Below are 18,963 nucleotides of genomic sequence, written 5' to 3'. Positions count from 1 at the left end.
CGGTGTTATGACCATGGTCCTGGTAGAAACGGCAATATTTGGATTGGTCTTTCCGATTGGAAGGGATTCGTGACGGTTGGGGCCATTTAAGGGGGTAATCCCGCTGGATCTGATTGAGGACTTGTTCCATGGGGGAGTTAAGGGGTGTGTACCGCTCGAACCGACTGGGCGGTCGGGCTGGTGCCGACCGGTCAGCTCGGGGGGGCCGGTCGGTATAGTGTGGTGTTTGGCTATTATACTGGATATTTTTTGGTTCTGAGTCTTTTCTCTTTTCTCTGGGGGCCGAGTTTTTGGTTATGGGATCTTGCCGGGCGGTTAGGGAATCCTCAGCATTCATGTATTTTTGGGCTTTGGAGAGTAGGGCTACCATGGAGGTTGGAGGGTTTTTAGAGAGGGAGAATAGGAAGTCGGACGACCATAAACCGGCCATGAAAGCAGTGAGGATGACCTTGTCATCATTTTCCGTTACTTGCAGGGCCTCGGTGTTGAAGCAGGTAACAAAACTGTGTAGCGACTCCCCCTCGGTCTGTCGAATGTTGAGGAGTTGGGTTGCGGGGCGTCGCTGGCGTTGGGCTCCAATAAAATGGCTGAGGAAGGAGTCACTAAGATGTTGGAAAGTGGAGACGGAGTCTGCTGGTAACTGGCTAAACCACAGCCGAGCTAGCCCCTTCAGTGTCACGGGGAAAGCTCGACACATGATCTCGTCAGGGAACACATGGAGGATCATGAGGGTTCTGTAGGTCTCCAGATGGTCGACTAGGTCCGTCGTACCGTCAAAAGAGTCGATGGTGGGCATCTTGAACTTGGGGGGTAGAGGTTTGTCGCAGATAGAGGCGACAAATGGTTAGTTTGCTGTGGTGGAGGGTTTATGCTGGATGTTCTGCATGACCCCTTGGAGTTGGAGCTCAGAGTTCCGTGTCCCAGAGAGGGATGTGGTCACCTCCAGAGGGCAATAGGGGTTGGACGCTGCTAGCCTCTCCTTCAAGGATTGGTGGCGGGATCGATGGTTGTGGGCCCCGGGGTGGTAGGTTTATACTTGGGGGAGGGGGTTGCAAGCCTTCTCTGTTGGGTGGATTAGACTGCGGAATAGTATGGCTCGAGGCTTGTTCGTAGTTGGGAGGAATATCAGGAGGTGGTGGAGGGGGCATAGGAAGGTTTCTTTGGAGTAGGGCATTGATCAGGGCTTGGTTTTGCTCGGCCATGCGGTTAATACTATTGGTAAGCTCGATGAAATATTGTGGTGGGTTGTTTGGATTGGGGGGGTCGGCTTGGTGGTCGGCAGCATTTTGGTGAGAAGCCATGGATCTAGTCGTGACCATACACTTCAATGGGTAGTGAGGAAGGGTTATTGGAACGGGGTCTCCACCGACAGTGAACACAACTGGTGAGAGGAGCAAAGTTTCCCACAGACGGCGCCAACAAAGGATACAGTTACTACACAACGGGTCCCAGGTGGAACAAGTCGGACTAATCCACGCTTCTTCAACTGGTAACTGAGTGTTCAAGCCCACCAGAGAACCTGTACACAAGTTCAACAGGGGAATGGGGAGTTCCCCAGTGAACCCTCCGGTGAGCAAGTTAGAGAGAGAGAAGTGTAATGTAGAGATATGAACTGGAGATAGAAAAACATAACCTTCTTCTTGTCTTCAACGTCTGCTTATATCCTCTGGTAATCATTTCGTCGTCCCTTCCGACCTGCCACCTTGGCCGAAAGTCTATGCTGTAGCTTACCTTGTTCAGGGTGAGGGGGTACTGTTCCGACGGAGAGGTGTTGTCATAATAAATGCTGTGATGGACTGCATTAATGGCGATGTGCAGTGGCAATAACTTTGCAGATCTTTGTCTGCTGATGTAGCTTGTCCTCTACCTGCCACATGTCTGAATATCATTGGTTCTTCGTGCCATGTTGGCTTCCAGCTGTTCAGGATCTTATCAGTTGGGTTATGTGTTGGGCTCTAAGTGATGGGCTTGGGTTGTTCATAGTGGGCTATGACCTTTGTGGGCCTAACCACGTCAATAACAATTGATATTCTCAAAAAAAATGTATTATCGAATGGTAATTTTGAAAAATTAATATTTTTAAAGTGTACTAATTGTACTATAAAAAAAAAGTTGAATTATCAAAAAATGACTACTATTTTGAGACGGAGGGAGTATCATTTTTCTTATTGGCTTCATTTTATTTAAAGAAAAAACCTTAGATCAAAATAAATAGATTTTCTTATTGGTTGTATTAAAAAAAAAATAATATGTTTACAACTCTCTTTGAGTATTTGTTCAAAATCAAATAATGTTAAAAAAAATTAAAATTTTAATACATATTTTAAAAATTATATTAAATATCTAAATGTGCATATTAATATATAAAAATGTGTAAGAATATGTAAAATGTGTATTACAATTTAAATTTTTGAACATTATTTAATTTTAAGGATAAATTTAAATCTTGATATTTTAATGTATTTCTAAACTATTTGTCTGTTTTTAGCAAGTAAAATCAATGAAAAAAACGATATTTTAGTTATTAAACTCAATAAAAAAAATATTTTAGATGTTTTATTTACATATACATTAAGTTTAACGGCTAAAATACACTTTTTATGTTGGTTTTATTTAATAAAAATAGAAAAATAGTTTGAAAATAAATCAAAAGATAAGAGTTTAAATTGAAAAAAAAAATTTAAAAATTTAAGATTTGTTTTATTACCAAGATCAAATTTTGAGATTTTCTTTTAATTTCTCCAATTTATTTATTTATTTATTTTTTAAACGGCAGCCAAACTTTGCCCCAAGAGATACTTTTAAGGGTAAATTATTTATAAGTTCTATTTGGAAGACTTATACAAGATATGGTCCTATGAAAAAACTTATAACCCAATAGATCCTATGATTTTCTTGTGGACACATCTACCTCCAATATTAATTAATTAATAACCTGATTAATGATAATACCATATATAGAAAATATAATATTACCATAGATTGTGATTATATCTATGTGGTTAAAAATTTGAAATTCAAAATAACCTAATTAATGGTAATACCATATAAAAGAAATCCGATGTTACCATAGATTGTGATCATATCTATATGGTTAGAAATTTAAAATTCAAAATAACTTAATTAATGGCAATATCTTATATGGAAAATCCAATATTACCATAGATTGTGATTATATCTATATGGCTAGAAATTTGAAATTCAAAACGTAAATTTAACATTAACATCTCAACCCAACGTGACATTCCCAATCTAACGTAACATTCTCATATGCTTCTAAAATTCAAAATAACTTGATTAATGGCAATACCATATATGAGAAATCAAATGTTACCATAGATTGTGATCATATCTATATGGTTGGAAATTTGAAATACAAAACATAAATGTAACATGTAACATCCTAAACCCAATGTGACATTCTCATACCCAATGTGACATTCTCATATGTTTCTCATCCCAAACCCAATGTAAACATAACATGTAATATCCCAAATCCAACGTGACATTCAAATATTCCACCGTTGAATTACGAATAATGTAACCTCCTAAATGTAACATGTAACATTAATCCAACCCACGTATTGAACCATCATCATCTCCAACCTAGTGTAACTTTAACATTGAGTGATGGGATTCAATCCTTAATAATTTTGTGCAACATACTGTGACATATATGTAAACACTGATTATAACAAAGACACAATACATATTCAAACACATATATAACCGAGCAAACGCATAAATGTCATCTACTACATGGTGTATGTAGATTAATGTTACATACGAAATGTAACATGCATCGTAACATGATACAATTGTCATCCTACGACGTGGTTCACATTCGACGTCCAATTAACAAACAAAACCAAGTACCCCCAACCCAACCCTTGAACCCATACACACCAGCCCACACATCTAACATATCAAAACGCATCAACCATTACAATGTTAAATACACACATTCAATCAAAACATTGGCCAAAGTATGCCTATCAATAAGTGTAATAGATTGTCAATGCTTAATTAAAAATGAACAATCTACACTTCAAAAATAATAATAATAATAATAATAAATACCTCTCCCCTTAAATTGATTGGAGTCGAAATCTGTCGAAAAAATCAACACACAACCCTCAAACTTTATCGTATCATAGACCGTATCTACATCCATTTAAGCAATATTTTGAAAATGCACTGGAATCCTGTGATCAAGGCGAAAAAACTCGCGCGGTGGTTGCCTGTAAACTTATCTTTCCTAAAAGTCTTCCCAAACGTGATATGATGAATGAAAAAATAAGGTACAATATAAAAACAAACTAGGAGTATAATAATATACTAATATTATTCATTTACAATTCATAAAATCTTATAGAATACATTCCTATTTAAATAGGATTTCAAACTCTAAAATAATATTCATATGACTTCACATTAAATAAGTCTTCTAAATAAAATTTATAAATAATTTTTCCTACTTTTAAAGGTACAATACCATTTCTACACAATAAATAAATAAATAAACCAAAGACCCAAAACGGCACCATGCCTTTGCGCAATAGTTTATATTGTGCTCTACGCTCAGTAGCATCACTATTTCCGTTATATTTACCCTGTCGGAACAAATTTACTGTTCTCATTTAGGGTGTTAGTCTTACACCCATCTCAGTGTGGTGTACAAAGAAAAATGATTTAGAGCACTAAAAGAGCATTAAATTGTTCTTTTCCTCTTTGTGTTTTGTCTTTTTTCTCTTTTCTTTCTATTTTAATTTTTTTTTAGGCATGCCACGTCATTAGAGCTGTTTTTAATGGTCTTATTTTAGTGATCTGTATCATAGTTGGTGTACAAATTCAATACAATGATGATATAGGATCACCAACAAATAAGAGACCCTACATGTGGAGGGTCAACTCCCATTTTGTAGGTACAGTAATGATACAATTTTTTTTTAATTTTGAAGTTTTAATTGAATTCTACTGATGTAGCTAAAAAAAAAAAAAGTGATGATAAAAAGCACGGGTCATGCTCCGGAGCTCTAATTAGAGCTGCAAAAGGACAGCTCTAATGAGCTGTCAACCAATAAAAAAAAAAAAAAAAAACAGTGAAGTAAAAGACAAAAAAGAGGGAAGAAAAAGACAAATTAGTACTCTATTAGAGCTCTTCTTTTAGAGGTCTAAATCATTTTTGTAAAAAGCACTAGAGCAGGAGCTCTAAATCTAGCTCTAGTGACTTGGAAATTCAAAAAAATAATAAAAAATAAAACAAAGCCTAAATATCACATCAATAGAGTGAGACCCACCCCTAGAGCTCCTTTAGAACTCATGTTTTTTTTTTTAACAGGAAAATCTTCTCTACCCTCCCGCAGGTCCAAGGCAATGCTCCTTGCAGAGATCACCAGAGTGTCCTGTTAGCTGTTCCGAGTGAGAAGACTATATAACCTGGAAACTTGTCCCGATCTCTCAAGACAAACTCCTCCGCTTAAGTCAGGACTCGCACAGCGGGAGGCATTGAACCCACACCAAGTGCTGATTAGACAATTCAAGATCCAACCTCTTAACCAACTATGCTTCGCTCGGGAAATTGGCCCAAAGGAGAGGGGAATTGAACATGTGACCTTGGGGCTTAAACCCCAAGCCTTAGCCACAATGCCACCCACCCTTGGGTTAGAACTCATGTTTTAGAGCTCTAAAACATTTTTTTTTTTTTTAAAAAGGCCAAAACATCATCATTACTGTGGGACCCACGCACTTAGAGCTCTTTTAGAGTTCCCAATTTAGGCTTCGTTTAGAAAGATAGATCCAGACTATTTTAGTCACAAAAAAAAAAGGAATTTTTAGTCTAATAAGATAAACATCACATCCTATCTATAATCATTACATTCTTTCTCTCATAAAAAATCAAAAAAACCAAAAAACCCAACCTATAAATGGTAAGAAATTATTTAATTGTGATACAGATGATGTGGTATAACTGTTGCACCAAAGTTTGTTTCAGGAGTGTGGGATCTACCGATGTAGAGATAGGTGCGTTTCAAGTATTTATTTGGAGAAATATCAAATCAGTGAGAGTTTTAAAAAATAATTACAAATTAATAATAAATTTTATAAATATTAATGATTAAAATCATATATATTTTTTTATATAAATATGTAATTATTTTTTAAAAATGCACTGATTTGTAATTTTCTCATTTTTACTTTGATAAGAAATACAATGTAAATAGTATTAAATATAATCAGAGAATATCGCCAAATAAATTTTAAAATTAGAAAAATAATATATAAATTTACTTTTTAAATTTATTTTTTAAACCTAATAATGTGTAAATAAGATGTGTGGAGGGATAAAAATTAACTCGTGTAAGGTGGGCCCGCCCAATGCCTACATTGAAATAGAATTAAGGTAATAAAATAATATATTGCAATGCAACTTGCCAACTTGCTCTGACATACACATATCATATAATTTTTGAACTATACAAGTAACTTATTTTCATTGGACAAAATGAGTGACAAATTTGTCTATATAAAAGAATGTAATCTTCAATTCTAGGGGAAGAAGTATGTCTAAACCATTTTATTTACTTATTCAGTCTCATTTAGATATATGTTATTTAACTTGATTGTCTAAGTGGCTTCCGACCGGCAACCGCCGGTCGGGAGGCACTAATCATTTATTATTTTTGCAGATTCAGAATGGTACAGTTCAATTTTTCATTGATCTCTCAATTAATATATGTGGGACTATTTTTACCTGTACAAAATGATTTATTGATAATTTAAAAAGATATAAAAATACTAATAATAACATACTAAAGTAATTGGTTAATTAATCATTAATCTATTTTTTTTTAGTTTAAATATCATTAACCTTCCAATAAATGTGGATGGTTCAAATTCAATAATAATGGACCGACTTATAATAAGTTCACATTGAGAAAATCACATGTTCGTTACCCAAAACAAAACCTTCAAAAGACGCACGACACTGCTTTCTTTCATTTTCTCTCTCCAATCAGTTAATTTTTTAATTATTTTAATTTGGATAATTTTTTTAATTTTTTAATTTTTATGAAAAAATAAAAATAAAATAATTATAAATTAAATAAAGTTTTTATCCTACTTAACTTAAAAAAATCTATTTTACCTTGTAGGACTATTTTAGGCCAAACTCCGTACCACACGAATAAAGGCTACACCGACTAACGTTCTCATCTCTCTCAACATTAACTCTCCCTCTCCCTCTATCTCTCTCTCTCTCTCTCTCTCTCGCGATCATCGACTATTCTTCAGTCCGTTCTCAGCTTTTCGTAGACTAGCTTGATATGGGAAGCGTTATTGACAGAGATGAGGAAGAACTGAACCGGCCCTTAGTAGACGGTTCGGGTTGGAACGGCACAGAAAAGGGAATCGGAGAAGATGATCACGAGAAAGTGGACCTGAAAGCAAGGGTGTGGATTGAATCAAAGAAGCTATGGGATATCGTAGGACCGTCCATCTTGAACCGGGTCGCGACCTACTCCATGAACGTTATCACCCAAGCCTTCGCCGGCCACCTCGGTGACGTCGAACTCGCCGCCCTCTCCATCGCCAACAATGTCATCGTCGGCTTCAATTTCGGCCTCCTGGTTCTCTCTCTCTCTCTATATATTCCAAAATTAGCAAGAAAAGATCATCATTAAATTTACGCATTCAAATGTGGTAGTATGAGTTGAATCTTAATTGGTTTATTCTTAAACAAATCTGATATAATAATTTACGTCATATATAGTAAATTTAAGAGTATTTAAAATCACTAATATTATAAATAAATTCATATATAATTTTTCATATTTTTTTAAAATCATATTTCACAAGATTTGTGAGACTCCTATTGATACATAAGTAGTGTTATTGAAACTCAAAGATTAGATCAATTTTCAAATCTAATGTTTAATTGTTTCTCTCGTATCTTTTTTTAATTATCAACTAATTATATAATTTGCACATCATTGAGGCCTTGTTTGATAACTTTTAGTTTTAGCCAAAAAGTTAAAAGTATACTTTTTTGTACATCTTTTCATAAAAAGTTAAAAAAATTATTAAAATAATCTATTTCCAAAGAAGACCTCTACGAAAATAAATTTAAGAAGAGACTTATAATATATGTTAAATACGTTACTATGGTTTGTTTTGGCAACTCCGTTAAACATAGTTTTTTTTTTACTTTTTGATTTTTTTAAGTCACATCACTTCACTATATTTTTATATATTTTTTCAAAAAAATCAAAAAATAAGCTTTTAATCTAATTTTCAAAATTTGTGACTAAATGGTTATATGTCCTTTTTTGTCTCAGAGTCTTATATCACATTATTACATGGTAAAAAAAATATTTATTTTAATTATTTTTAAATAAAAAAATCAATCATGAAATAAAGAAACAAGTTGATTAGTGATAGGTGTCTCAAACAAAAATGCTTTAGAGCTCTAATATAAGAGCTCTAATAGCTCTAATGGGAATGTGAGACCCACCCTGATGTGATGTTTGTGCCTTATTTTGTTTTTGTTTTTGTTTTTGTTTTTTTTTTTGCTTTGACACATCACTAGAGCTCAAATTAGAGCTCTAAATTTAGAGCTCTCTAGCATTTCCCGTGTCTCAAATAAAGAAAATGTTAAATTTCTTGAATGAAATATCTGAAAATATTTTATGAAGTTTTTAGAAATAATTTAGTATGGTAGGCAAAAAAATAAATAAATAAATAAATAAGAGGATTTTTTTAAAAAAAATTTATCAACAAAGTAAAATTTATTGATTGAAGTTTTTTACAAAGAGACATCAATGAAAAAGCAAAAGCAAAGGGAGAAGCATCAAACCTTAATGGTGAGACCCAACCACCATACAAGCTCGATCCTATGCAACCCATTGCAAGGACACTGAGTATTAATTTTAAAGTTTTAGTTTGTAAATAGGATTAATTTAATTTTGTCTTATAATACTTTAAGATTAATAAGTTGTAATTTAGTGCATATAATTAGATAGTATATAATAAGAGAAAAGAGTGAGACCTGCACTAGGGGTAACCTCCACCACCCCCAGTGAATGATGATTGATCCTTTTTTTTTTTTTTTTTTGGTCGTCCTATCGTTGCCTCCCACGTGTATGGGGTGGTGGGAGTTTGAATCATCTCTGATATAATAAAACAAACAATACAAAAAAGTGTAGAATTTTTATGATTATTTTTTAATTTTTTGAAAAGAAACATTGCTCCTCAAATAACTGTACGTCACAAGTTCGAATTTAGTGAAACCAAAATTGCTTTAGAGCTCTAAAAGAGCACCTCTAAACTAGCATTAAATTGTTTTTTAGTGGCTTTTGTTTTGCTTTTTTCTATTTTTTTTTTTTAATTGGTTTCCACCTCATTAGAGCCGGCTCTAGTTAGAGCTCTCAATCACTCCCCAATAATGAAACATTAGCATGAAAGGAAGAACCGCAGTGACCCCTCGTAATGGAGGGATGAGTAGTCATTGCAGTCCTTCCCTCCCTGTTGTGCCTGCCGTGCAATTGAAACGACATTTTTGGTTTTTTTTTTTTTTTTTTTTTGTCTCTTGGTGAGGATTACATGAATTATTATTTTATTATAACAAAACAATCAAGCTGCTGCCGAAATAAATTTTTTTATTAAAAAAATTTTTAGACCATAAAATACATAACGTTAGTACAAAAATATATAACACCGTTATAAAAATATGTAAATTACCACAAAAATACATAATATTGCTATAAAAAAATATTTATGATCGAATTACAAATTATTGTACCTCTTCAAAAAAATTATATAATATTAATACGAAAATACATAACATATGCAAAACAAATACATAATAAATAAATTTTTTTATAATATACAATTGTGTTTCTTAGTCCATTCACATAAAACAAATCAAACCAAACCATTATACTTGTTGAACCCACTAACACACTGTATAAAATAAAACACGGAGCATATATATATACACATACATATACATATATATAGATACACATACCAATTTGTTGAACAATAATGGTCCATAAATCCGGAGAAAGGACGGTGAAACGAAAACAGAGAACACCGTTCAATCCATTTGAGAGAAGCCAAAAATGTATAAAAGTAAAATAAAATAAAAAACTAGCTTTTCTACTTCATGTAAAGTGGTGACCTTTTGCTTGAGAGGGAAGACGGCAGCAGCTTAATTGTTTTGTTATAATAAAATAAGAATTAATGTATTGCTCACCAAGAAAAAAAAAAAAAAAAAAAAAAGAAAAGAAAAGAAGAAGAGAGGTGCCATTTTAATAGCACGGCAGGCATAGCATGAAAGGAAGAACCGCAGTGACCCCTCATAATGGAGGGGAGGGGTAACATGGATTAGTCCAGGCAAAACTTTTCATGCCAAAATAAATAAATAAATGATATATAAGTTTTATTTTAGACTTACTGTTTAGACATTTATAATAAAAATGACTAACTGATGATTAGAAAATACATAAAAAAGACAGTTAATTTAAATATTTTAATAGACTTACTTATTATTAAATTTAAAAAGTAAATTTAATTTTTAGGTTAGTGTAGCATTAATAAAATAATAATAATTATTATAAAGATAGTGCGTCTTCTTTCTTCCTTCTTCTTTCTTCTGTTTTGTTTTTGTGTTTAATTAATTTATTTTTTGGGAACTCATACTGATTCTGTTTATGTGAATTAAAGCTGGGAATGGCAAGTGCACTAGAGACCCTATGTGGGCAAGCCTTCGGGGCCAAACAGTACCAGATGTTAGGCATATACATGCAAAGATCATGGATTATTCTATTCCTCTGCTGTTTCCTCTTATTACCACTATACATATTCGCAACCCCGGTTCTCAAGCTCCTCGGACAGCCGGACGACGTGGCGGAGATGGCAGGACTGGTGGCTGTGTGGATGATTCCGTTACACTTCAGCTTTGCATTCACGTTCCCAATACAGAGATTCCTGCAGAGTCAACTGAGGAACGGGGTGCTGGCGTGGGTGTCATTGGTGGTGCTGGTGATTCACGTGGTGGTTAGTTGGCTATTTGTATATGTGCTCGATTTCGGGGTGGTCGGAGCCGCCGTGACGTTGGATGTGTCGTGGTGGTTGCTGTTTGCGGGAATGTTTGGGTATACTGTGAGGGGTGGATGTCCTGATACTTGGAGTGGTTTCTCAATGCAAGCGTTTGCTGGGCTTTGGGAGTTTGTGAAGCTCTCTGCTGCTTCTGGTGTCATGCTTTGGTAGGCTCTCTATCTCTCTTTGTGCAAATAATTATTGGGTGCCACCTCTACATTGTCACGAATGCATCTGAATTATTCATTCATATGATATGCCACCCCAAGTAAATGACCAAAATATGCTAGTGATTTCTAATAAATTACAAAATAAAGGTGTACGGGAAGGAAATAATTCTCCTCGTATAATCCTGTTGACCAAGTCCACGCTCCTCCGTACGACGTCGCTTTGTCACCTGAAAACACAAACGTGAGCTAGCCGGCGGGTGTGTGCCGGAAACCTCTCCGATGCCTAAGTCAGAAAACTTGTCAAATAGACAAAGCTCTAAGTTCTCAGAAAGATTGTGTTCAATTACCTCCTCCAAGGTGATGCTTGTGAGCTTTTATAAGTTTCGTATGTCACAATCCTAGTAGGACTTGTATTTCTCCATACAGAGTCCTCCTAGGATTCAATCTCTTAAGGATAATGCTTATCCTTTTACACCCTCCCCCACTGCTTAAACCAAGTGGGATGGTTTTCTTTACGGCCGAACTTCCTTTTGACCGAAGTAAACTTGGCTATACCGAGCCACAGAAGGCCGAACTATCCTTAGCTCGGTTCTCTCCTCCAACTCTTTACTTCGGCTACCCTGTTCAACCTTGATGCGCTTAGATCAAACTTCCAAGTAACAAGTTCTGACCGACCTAACCATTGTAAGTCACGACCGGACTAACTCTGAGATCGGCCTAACTATGAGTTGCCTCCAGACCGGAGTAGTTTTACATCCATGAGCCGAAGTAACATTTACTTCTCCCAGCCGGAGTAACATTGCTCTCTGGGCCGGAGTATCCTTTACGGCCTTCTTACTTAGTCCTTCGCGTTTTGGGCCTCAAAGCCCAACTTGCAGCTCGGCCCAATTTTTCCCAAAAATTACCCTCTCAATTGCCCCTTAATTCCATCTGCATAGCATGATTGGGATTACCAGTCCACTGGCCGAGCTAGTGTCGTTTTAAGCTTTTCCAGCCGAGCTAAAAAATACTTTAGCCTCTCCAGCCGAGCTAAAAACTCTCGAGTTTTAAGCCGAGCTAATTTTACTCCTGGCCATGTTTTGTCCGGTCAAAAACGTCTCTTCAATCATAATGTCTGTAACGCTTCCCATTCTTATGACACGTGGCACGTCTTGGTTGGCTAAGGACGGCTGTCACGCCGTCTTTCGTACTTCGTGAAATTTGAACAGTCCCGCCCAAATTTTGGGCTTTCTAACAAAATCAATCCCTGAGGCTAGGGTCCCTTCACTTTTGCCATTTCTCCATCTTCTCTCTCTGTGTTCTTGCTGCTCGTGCTCTTTCTTTACTGCGACAGTCTTCATCTTCAGTCCTTCCTTATTTAATTCTGGTAAGCAAATCCATTTTCCCTTCATGTTTTTGCTTTTACATTCGTTTTGTGCAACTGTATATCTAGTTTTCGTATGCTTTTTGCAAATATTTTCTCCATTTATCTGCTCTGCTTTTGTACTTTCTATGAAGAAACCAGTAGAACTTTGTATGTGTATGAACTATTTTGTAGGAATCTTAGATCCAAAATCACCTAGCAACCGGACTAGAAAATTGTTTGTGTTATGTATGTGGATAGATTCTGAACATAACCGAACTAGAACTTGTAGGAATATCAGTAGTTTCTTCTGACCCACTCTAGCCAAGATAAGATCACCGAACAAGCTTGCTCATACCGAACTCGGTACTTCGGTCTATAACCGAGCTAAGATTTTGGGGCCAAGCCGGCTTTCTTAGTTCTCAAACCGAACTCAGAAAGCCGCCCCTAAGAGCTCAACCGAAGTAATTATACTGTAACCGTTTTAGGCCTTGGGACTAAACCAGCTTTCTTAGTTTCTTAGACCGAACTCAGGAAAGCTGCCCCTAGACGTTAAACCGGTCTAAACTGCTCAAAACCGAGCTAAGAAACCTTCTGATGAGCCAAGGTAGAACCAGCCAACTAAGCCGAAGTAGGATTTGTATATCTTGCTTATAATTTGTAGCGCGGTCCAACGATCTGTGCTTAACCCCCTTGCTTTCTACTTTGCAGACTTAGGTTGCCCAGGCCCTCCTGCGTGTGCTCAACCGAGCTACTGAGCCAAATTTTTGTACCGAAATAACTTATCCGTAATTTATACAATAAATGGGTAAGTATAGATATTTAGTCGAAACCCCTGGTGGCATGGCCGAATTCAGGCAGGACTACCAGATTCCTGATGATGTTCAACTGGAGTTGGCCAAGAAAGATGCTACTCCCTGGGACAATGAAGGCTTCGTCCCTTTCACCCTTCAATCAATAATTGAAACCGGACTACGGTTTCCTGTCCAACCGCTAATCTGCGAATTCCTTAGGCAGACTAGGCTATGTCCCACCCAACTATCCACCAACACATATCGTATTATAATGGGGATAGCCGCATTAAACCACCAAACCGGACTGAATCTTGGTCTGGCCGAAATATTCCATCAGTATTCCATCGGTTCAAAGAATGCTGGGTGGGTATATTACCTTAGAATTCGCCGCCGCCGAGAGAATATAATTAAGCATACTCCGGACAAAGATCTCAATGATGACGATTTCTTTTGGGTCTCTGGGAACTTTGAGGATTTTCAAGCTCAAATTCCTGGCCGACCTATAAATTGGAAAATGGGAGAGCCTGGTAATTTTACTTCGGTCTTCTGCTTTGTATGTTATCTCGGTTGTTTAATCTGCTAGCCGAACTAACACTTGTCTTTTTTTTTTTTTTTTTTTTTTTTTTTTTTTTTTTTTGCAGATTTCGCCCATCTCCACTCCTTGTATAGCTATCCTAACCTCGGCGTTTTGCGAGCCGCATTTCGGGTTAAAGAAAGAGATTGGGCCAAGCTTCTAAATTTCGAACCGACCTACCGTTACAGCGGTCGACGGAAGGCAAAAGTAACCGATTTTCTTCTCGAGGAAGCACCGGAGCCGGACCCCACTTTGCCCGAGATAAGACTTGTTCCATTAACCGCTGAGGAAGAAATGGCAAAGAAGAGCAGAGTCAGGGCCCTTCTAACTTCAACAACTAGAGCCGAAGTAACACCAACTACTGAGGTGCAGCCTGCCGTCGTGGCCCTTCCTTCACAACGGCCCTCTTCGTCTCGCCCTTCAAAACGCGCCCGATCTACGTCAGCCGAACAACAACTTGTTGACGAAGTCGAAACCGTCCCCCAAAGTCCTCAACCTGCCTCCCAACCTGAACAAACTGACCGAGCCCGATCTCCGAAGTGGGCTCCGCCTTTGATCTTCAATGACCGAAACATCAAAGTCACTGATTCGGTCGTGGGTGAAAAAGACCACCAACTGGCCTTTAACCTGGCCAAAAGTGTGTGCCTCCCTAAGGACATGGAGCACCACTTGAAGCAACTGAATACCGAAATGAAATCAATTCGGTCTGTTTCCAAGTCCATGGTCTTGGTAAGTAGCTGTCTGCTTTTTCCTGTCTAAATTTTTCAAACTCTTACTTCGGTTCTAAAGGTATCTTTGCTTTGCCAGGCCTTGCAAAAGAACAATGTCACTTACCGGAAAGTCCAAGAGCTCCGCAAAACCACAAGGCAGGCGATGGCGGAAGCCGAAGCAAGGTCGGCCGAACTACAACAAGCCGAAAAGAGAATGGCCGAGCTGGAAGCGGAGAACGGCCGTCTTGCCGATCTAGTTAATTCGGCGGAAGCGGAGAAGCAGAAAGCTGCCATTGTTATGAAGGACAAGTATTTGCGGGAGTTGTTGAAGCTAGAGAAGAGAAAGGACGCCGAAATGAGCGAACTGAAAAAGAATATGGAGGCGGTCGACAAGGGGGGGTACAAGCGAGGTTTCAAGGAGGCCGAGGAGGCCTACGTCAAGCAATGCGATGCCGCCAAGGAGCTCTTCTTCAAGTGCGGCTGGAGGGCGGCTGTGGAGAAGCTCGGTCATGATCAACAGACCGAGGTCTTCAACCCTCCAGAGTACTTTATACCGAAGTCCCTTGCGGGGTACGCGGATGCCATGCAGCAGCAATTCCTTGAAGGTTCAGATACTGACGAAGATTCTGCTTCTGGGGGTACTCCAGTTGAAAACGTGGATCAGACAGATCAGCCGGAGTCCAGAGCGGAAGATCTGGCTATTGAACAGCCGAATGAAACTGTGGCTCCGGTCGATGCCACCGTTGTGACTGAAGGAGTGCTGCCGCCAGAGACCGGTCTTCCAGTAGATGCCGATGCGGTTTTCGATGCTGAAATTGATGAACTTTTCTCTTAGTTTTTTACTTTTTCTTCTTTGTAACCGAACTAAGCCCCCTTGTAATGACTTCTGTTTGAATAAAAATTTCACTTCTCTCATTCCGGTTATTGTGTGTATGCTTGGGTTTGTAATGTCTTCTATTACTCCAAGTGTTATTTCGGTTTTTGGTTGGTTAAACTATACTTACCAGCCAACCACTCCTTAGCCGATATAATTACTTCGGCTGAGGAGTACAGTGTTGGTTCATTTCAACCAACCACTCTTCAGCCATATACTTACTTCGGCTGAAGAGCAACAGGTGTTGGTTTATTCCAGCCAACCACTCTTCAGCCTTGCACTTACTTCGGCTGAAGAGTAACAAGAGTTGGTTTGTTCCAGCCAACCACTCTTCAGCCTTGCACTTACTTCGGCTGAAGAGTTACAGGTGTTGGTTTATTCCAGCCAACCACTCTTCAGCCTTGCACTTACTTCGGCTGAAGAGTAACAAGAGTTGGTTTGTTCCAGCCAACCACTCTTCAGCCTAACACTTACTTCGGCTGAAGAGTTACGGGTGTTGGTTTATTCCAGCCAACTATTTGAAGTTAGTTTTTCCAGCTAACTTATAGTATTTGGTTATTCCGACCAAATGTCCTGCAGCCTGGATCCTTATCCTGGGCTTAGGAAGGATGTTGGTTTAATCCAGCCAACCTCTCTTCAGCCTAACACTTACTTCGGCTGAAGAGTTACGGGTGTTGGTTTATTCCAGCCAACTATTTGAAGTTAGTTTTTCCAGCTAACTTATAGTATTTGGTTATTCCGACCAAATGTCCTGCAGCCTGGATCCTTATCCTGGGCTTAGGAAGGATGTTGGTTTAATCCAGCCAACCTCTCTTCAGCCTAACACTTACTTCGGCTGAAGAGTTACGGGTGTTGGTTTATTCCAGCCAACTATTTGAAGTTAGTTTTTCCAGCTAACTTATAGTATTTGGTTATTCCGACCAAATGTCCTGCAGCCTGGATCCTTATCCTGGGCTTAGGAAGGATGTTGGTTTAATCCAGCCAACCTCTGAGTTAGTTTTTCCAGCTAACTTGGAATAGAATGCTCGCAAAAAACTTAGTCTCTAAAGCTAACTTTTACAAAGAATAATTTGTGCTAAAAAGAATTGCTCATTTTATTGAAGGAAGAAAAAATTACACATGTTTGAAAAAGAAAAGCTAAAAGTAAAATAACTTGAGATTGGCCGTATTCCATGGCCTAGGGATTGCCTTGCCATCCTTGTCTTCTAGGTGGTATGCCCCTTTGCCGGCTAACCCAACCACCTTATAAGGACCTTCCCAATTTGGGCCTAACTTGCCGTCTCCTGGGACCAAGGTGTTTCCCATTACTTTGCGTAATACCCAATCGCCAATTTTGAATTGTCTTGGATGAACCTTTTTGCTGTATTTTTTGATTAATTCTCGTTGGTATGCGGCGATGTGGACCAACGCTCTTTCTCTTCTTTCTTCTGCAAGGTTGAGTTCTAAGGCTATGGCTTCTTCATTTAAGTCTGGATCAAAATTTTCGCTTCGAATTGTGGGGAGGCCAACTTCTAGTGGGATCACCGCTTCCATTCCATATGCTAAGGAGAATGGTGTTTCTCCTGTTGATCGTCGAGGTGTGGTGCGGTAGGCCCATAAAACATGAGGAAGTTCATCTGCCCACTTGCCTTTTGCCTTCTCTAGCCTTTTCTTAAGTCCATCCAAGACGACTTTATTTGATGCTTCTGCTTGCCCATTTGCTTGGGGATATGCCGGTGTGGAATTGTAGAACTCTATCTTGTACTCTTCACAAAAGCTTCTAAAGATCCTGCCGTCGAACTGAGTTCCATTGTCTGAGATCAGTGCTTTTGGTATGCCAAACCGAGTGATAATATTCTGCCAAACAAACTTCTTCACATCCTTCTCTTTGATTGACGCCAGTGCTTCTGCTTCCACCCATTTTGTGAAGTAGTCTGTTGCTGCGAGAAAGAATTTTCTGCCTCCGGGTGCTGTTGGAAGTGGTCCTACTATGTCTAAGCCCCACATTGCGAAAGGCCATGGGCTAGTTAAAGGTAGGAGTTCTCTTGCTGGTTGATGTATTTGGTGTGCGAATTTCTGGCATTTTTCACACTTCTTCACATATTTTTCTGAGTCTGCTTGCATATATGGCCACCAATATCCTTGCGAAATAGCCCTGTAGGCGAGCGACCTTCCCCCTTGATGACTTCCACATACCCCTTCATGTATTTCGAATAGGAAGGCTTCTACTTTGCTGGGATGAACGCACTTGAGGTAAGGCCCAGAGAATGACTTCTTGTATAATGCCAAAGATGGAGATAGCCAAAATCGCTGCGACTTTGCCCTTATTTTGTTGGCTTCTTTTTTCTCTGCTGGTAGGATGCCGTCTTTTAGGAACAGGATGATGGGATCCATCCATGAAGGGCCTAATTCAGTGCAATATACTTCTTCTGCTTCGGGGTCTTCTATACTTGGTCTTGGTAAGAAGTCGATGAGTACTGGATGAGGGATCGATGTATCTGCCATTGAGGCCAGGCCTGCTAGCTCGTCCGCTCGGCTGTTTTCCTCCCTGCCAATTTGTTCTATCCTTACCACGTCAAACTTCTTGATCTCTGTTCTGACTAACTCTTGGTACTTGGCCATTCTGTCGTCCTTTGCTTCGTATTCGCCCGAAATTTGGTTTACTACCAGCAGAGAGTCACTGTATACCATTAGTTCGGCTGCTTTCATGAAGTGTGCTGACTTGAGTCCTGCGATAAGCGCCTCATACTCTGCTTCATTGTTGGATGCTGGGAAGCCAAGGTTGATTGCTTGCTCTATAACCAGGCCGTCTGGAGAGATGAGGACTATGCCAAGCCCTGCACCATGTCGGTTGGATGCTCCATCCACAAAGAGCTTCCACATCTCTCCAACAAATAGTTTCCAGCATGTGGAAGGGTCAGACGATGCCGTGGGGTCAAGGATGGTGTTTTCTTCAAAGTCCATATTGGCTGTCTGCCCTTCGTCCTCTGTTTGAACTGCTGGTGAGCCTTTGTTTGGCTCCTCCTTGTCGTCCTTAATGTGGTCTGCCTTTGTGCTTGATGGACTACTTTCCACTAGGGGTTGCGCTATTCCGGCGTCAACTTCCGTCTCTAGTTCGGTCGATGGACTACCTTTCACTAGGGGTTGCGTTATTCCGGCGTCAACTCCCGTCCCTAGTTCGGTTGAGTTAGTCAGGTCGACTGGACAGATATGATGACTTCCAGGAGTAAACTCTGCGACGAAGTCTGCCAAAGATTGAGCTTTTATTGCGGTCTTTGGTTGGAACTTGATATCGAATTGTCCCAACTCTACTGCCCATTTCAAAATTCGCCCACTGAAGTTCGCCCTTTCAAACAGAGCTTTTAATGGAAAGGCCGTAAGGACGACTATGGTGTGGGCATGAAAGTAGTGTGCCAATTT

General features: G+C 38.7%; 2 protein-coding genes across 3 annotated transcripts in view; both read left to right on the top strand.

Moving 5' to 3' along the window:
• The first annotated feature begins 6,935 nt into the window (after nucleotides 1-6,935).
• LOC114256658 (protein DETOXIFICATION 27) overlaps nucleotides 6,936-18,963 on the top strand; it is a 34,980-nt gene continuing 22,952 nt past the window's right edge. Inside the window, exons 1-2 of one of the 2 annotated variants that reach the window (XM_082921688.1) lie at nucleotides 6,936-7,628; nucleotides 10,726-11,267. In XM_082921688.1, coding sequence (XP_082777814.1) covers nucleotides 7,326-7,628; nucleotides 10,726-11,267 — 845 coding nt within the window. In that variant the 5' untranslated portion in view covers nucleotides 6,936-7,325. The remainder of the gene's footprint in view (nucleotides 7,629-10,725; nucleotides 11,268-18,963) is intronic. The other variant, XM_082921689.1, reaches the window with a different exon arrangement.
• On the top strand, nucleotides 13,818-15,596 carry LOC145822991 (uncharacterized). Its single transcript, XM_082921690.1, has 3 exons — nucleotides 13,818-13,933; nucleotides 14,048-14,709; nucleotides 14,788-15,596. The coding sequence occupies exons 1-3, from the start codon at nucleotides 13,921-13,923 to the stop codon at nucleotides 15,523-15,525; spliced, it is 1,413 nt and encodes a 470-aa protein (XP_082777816.1). The 5' UTR covers nucleotides 13,818-13,920; the 3' UTR covers nucleotides 15,526-15,596.

Source organism: Camellia sinensis, chromosome 3 (genome assembly GCF_055761805.1).
Source record: "Camellia sinensis isolate YWXY chromosome 3, ASM5576180v1, whole genome shotgun sequence".
NCBI classification, from domain to species: Eukaryota; Viridiplantae; Streptophyta; class Magnoliopsida; order Ericales; family Theaceae; genus Camellia; species Camellia sinensis.
Note: the sequence above shows the minus strand (reverse complement) of the source record. Positions and strands in the feature narration are given on the sequence as shown.

Bases quoted from the DNA above. Each gene is read 5' to 3' on its own strand.
- LOC145822991 (XM_082921690.1), top strand. The intron at 14,710-14,787 runs GTAAGTAGCTGT...TTGCTTTGCCAG, and splicing joins TTTCCAAGTCCATGGTCTTG to GCCTTGCAAAAGAACAATGT.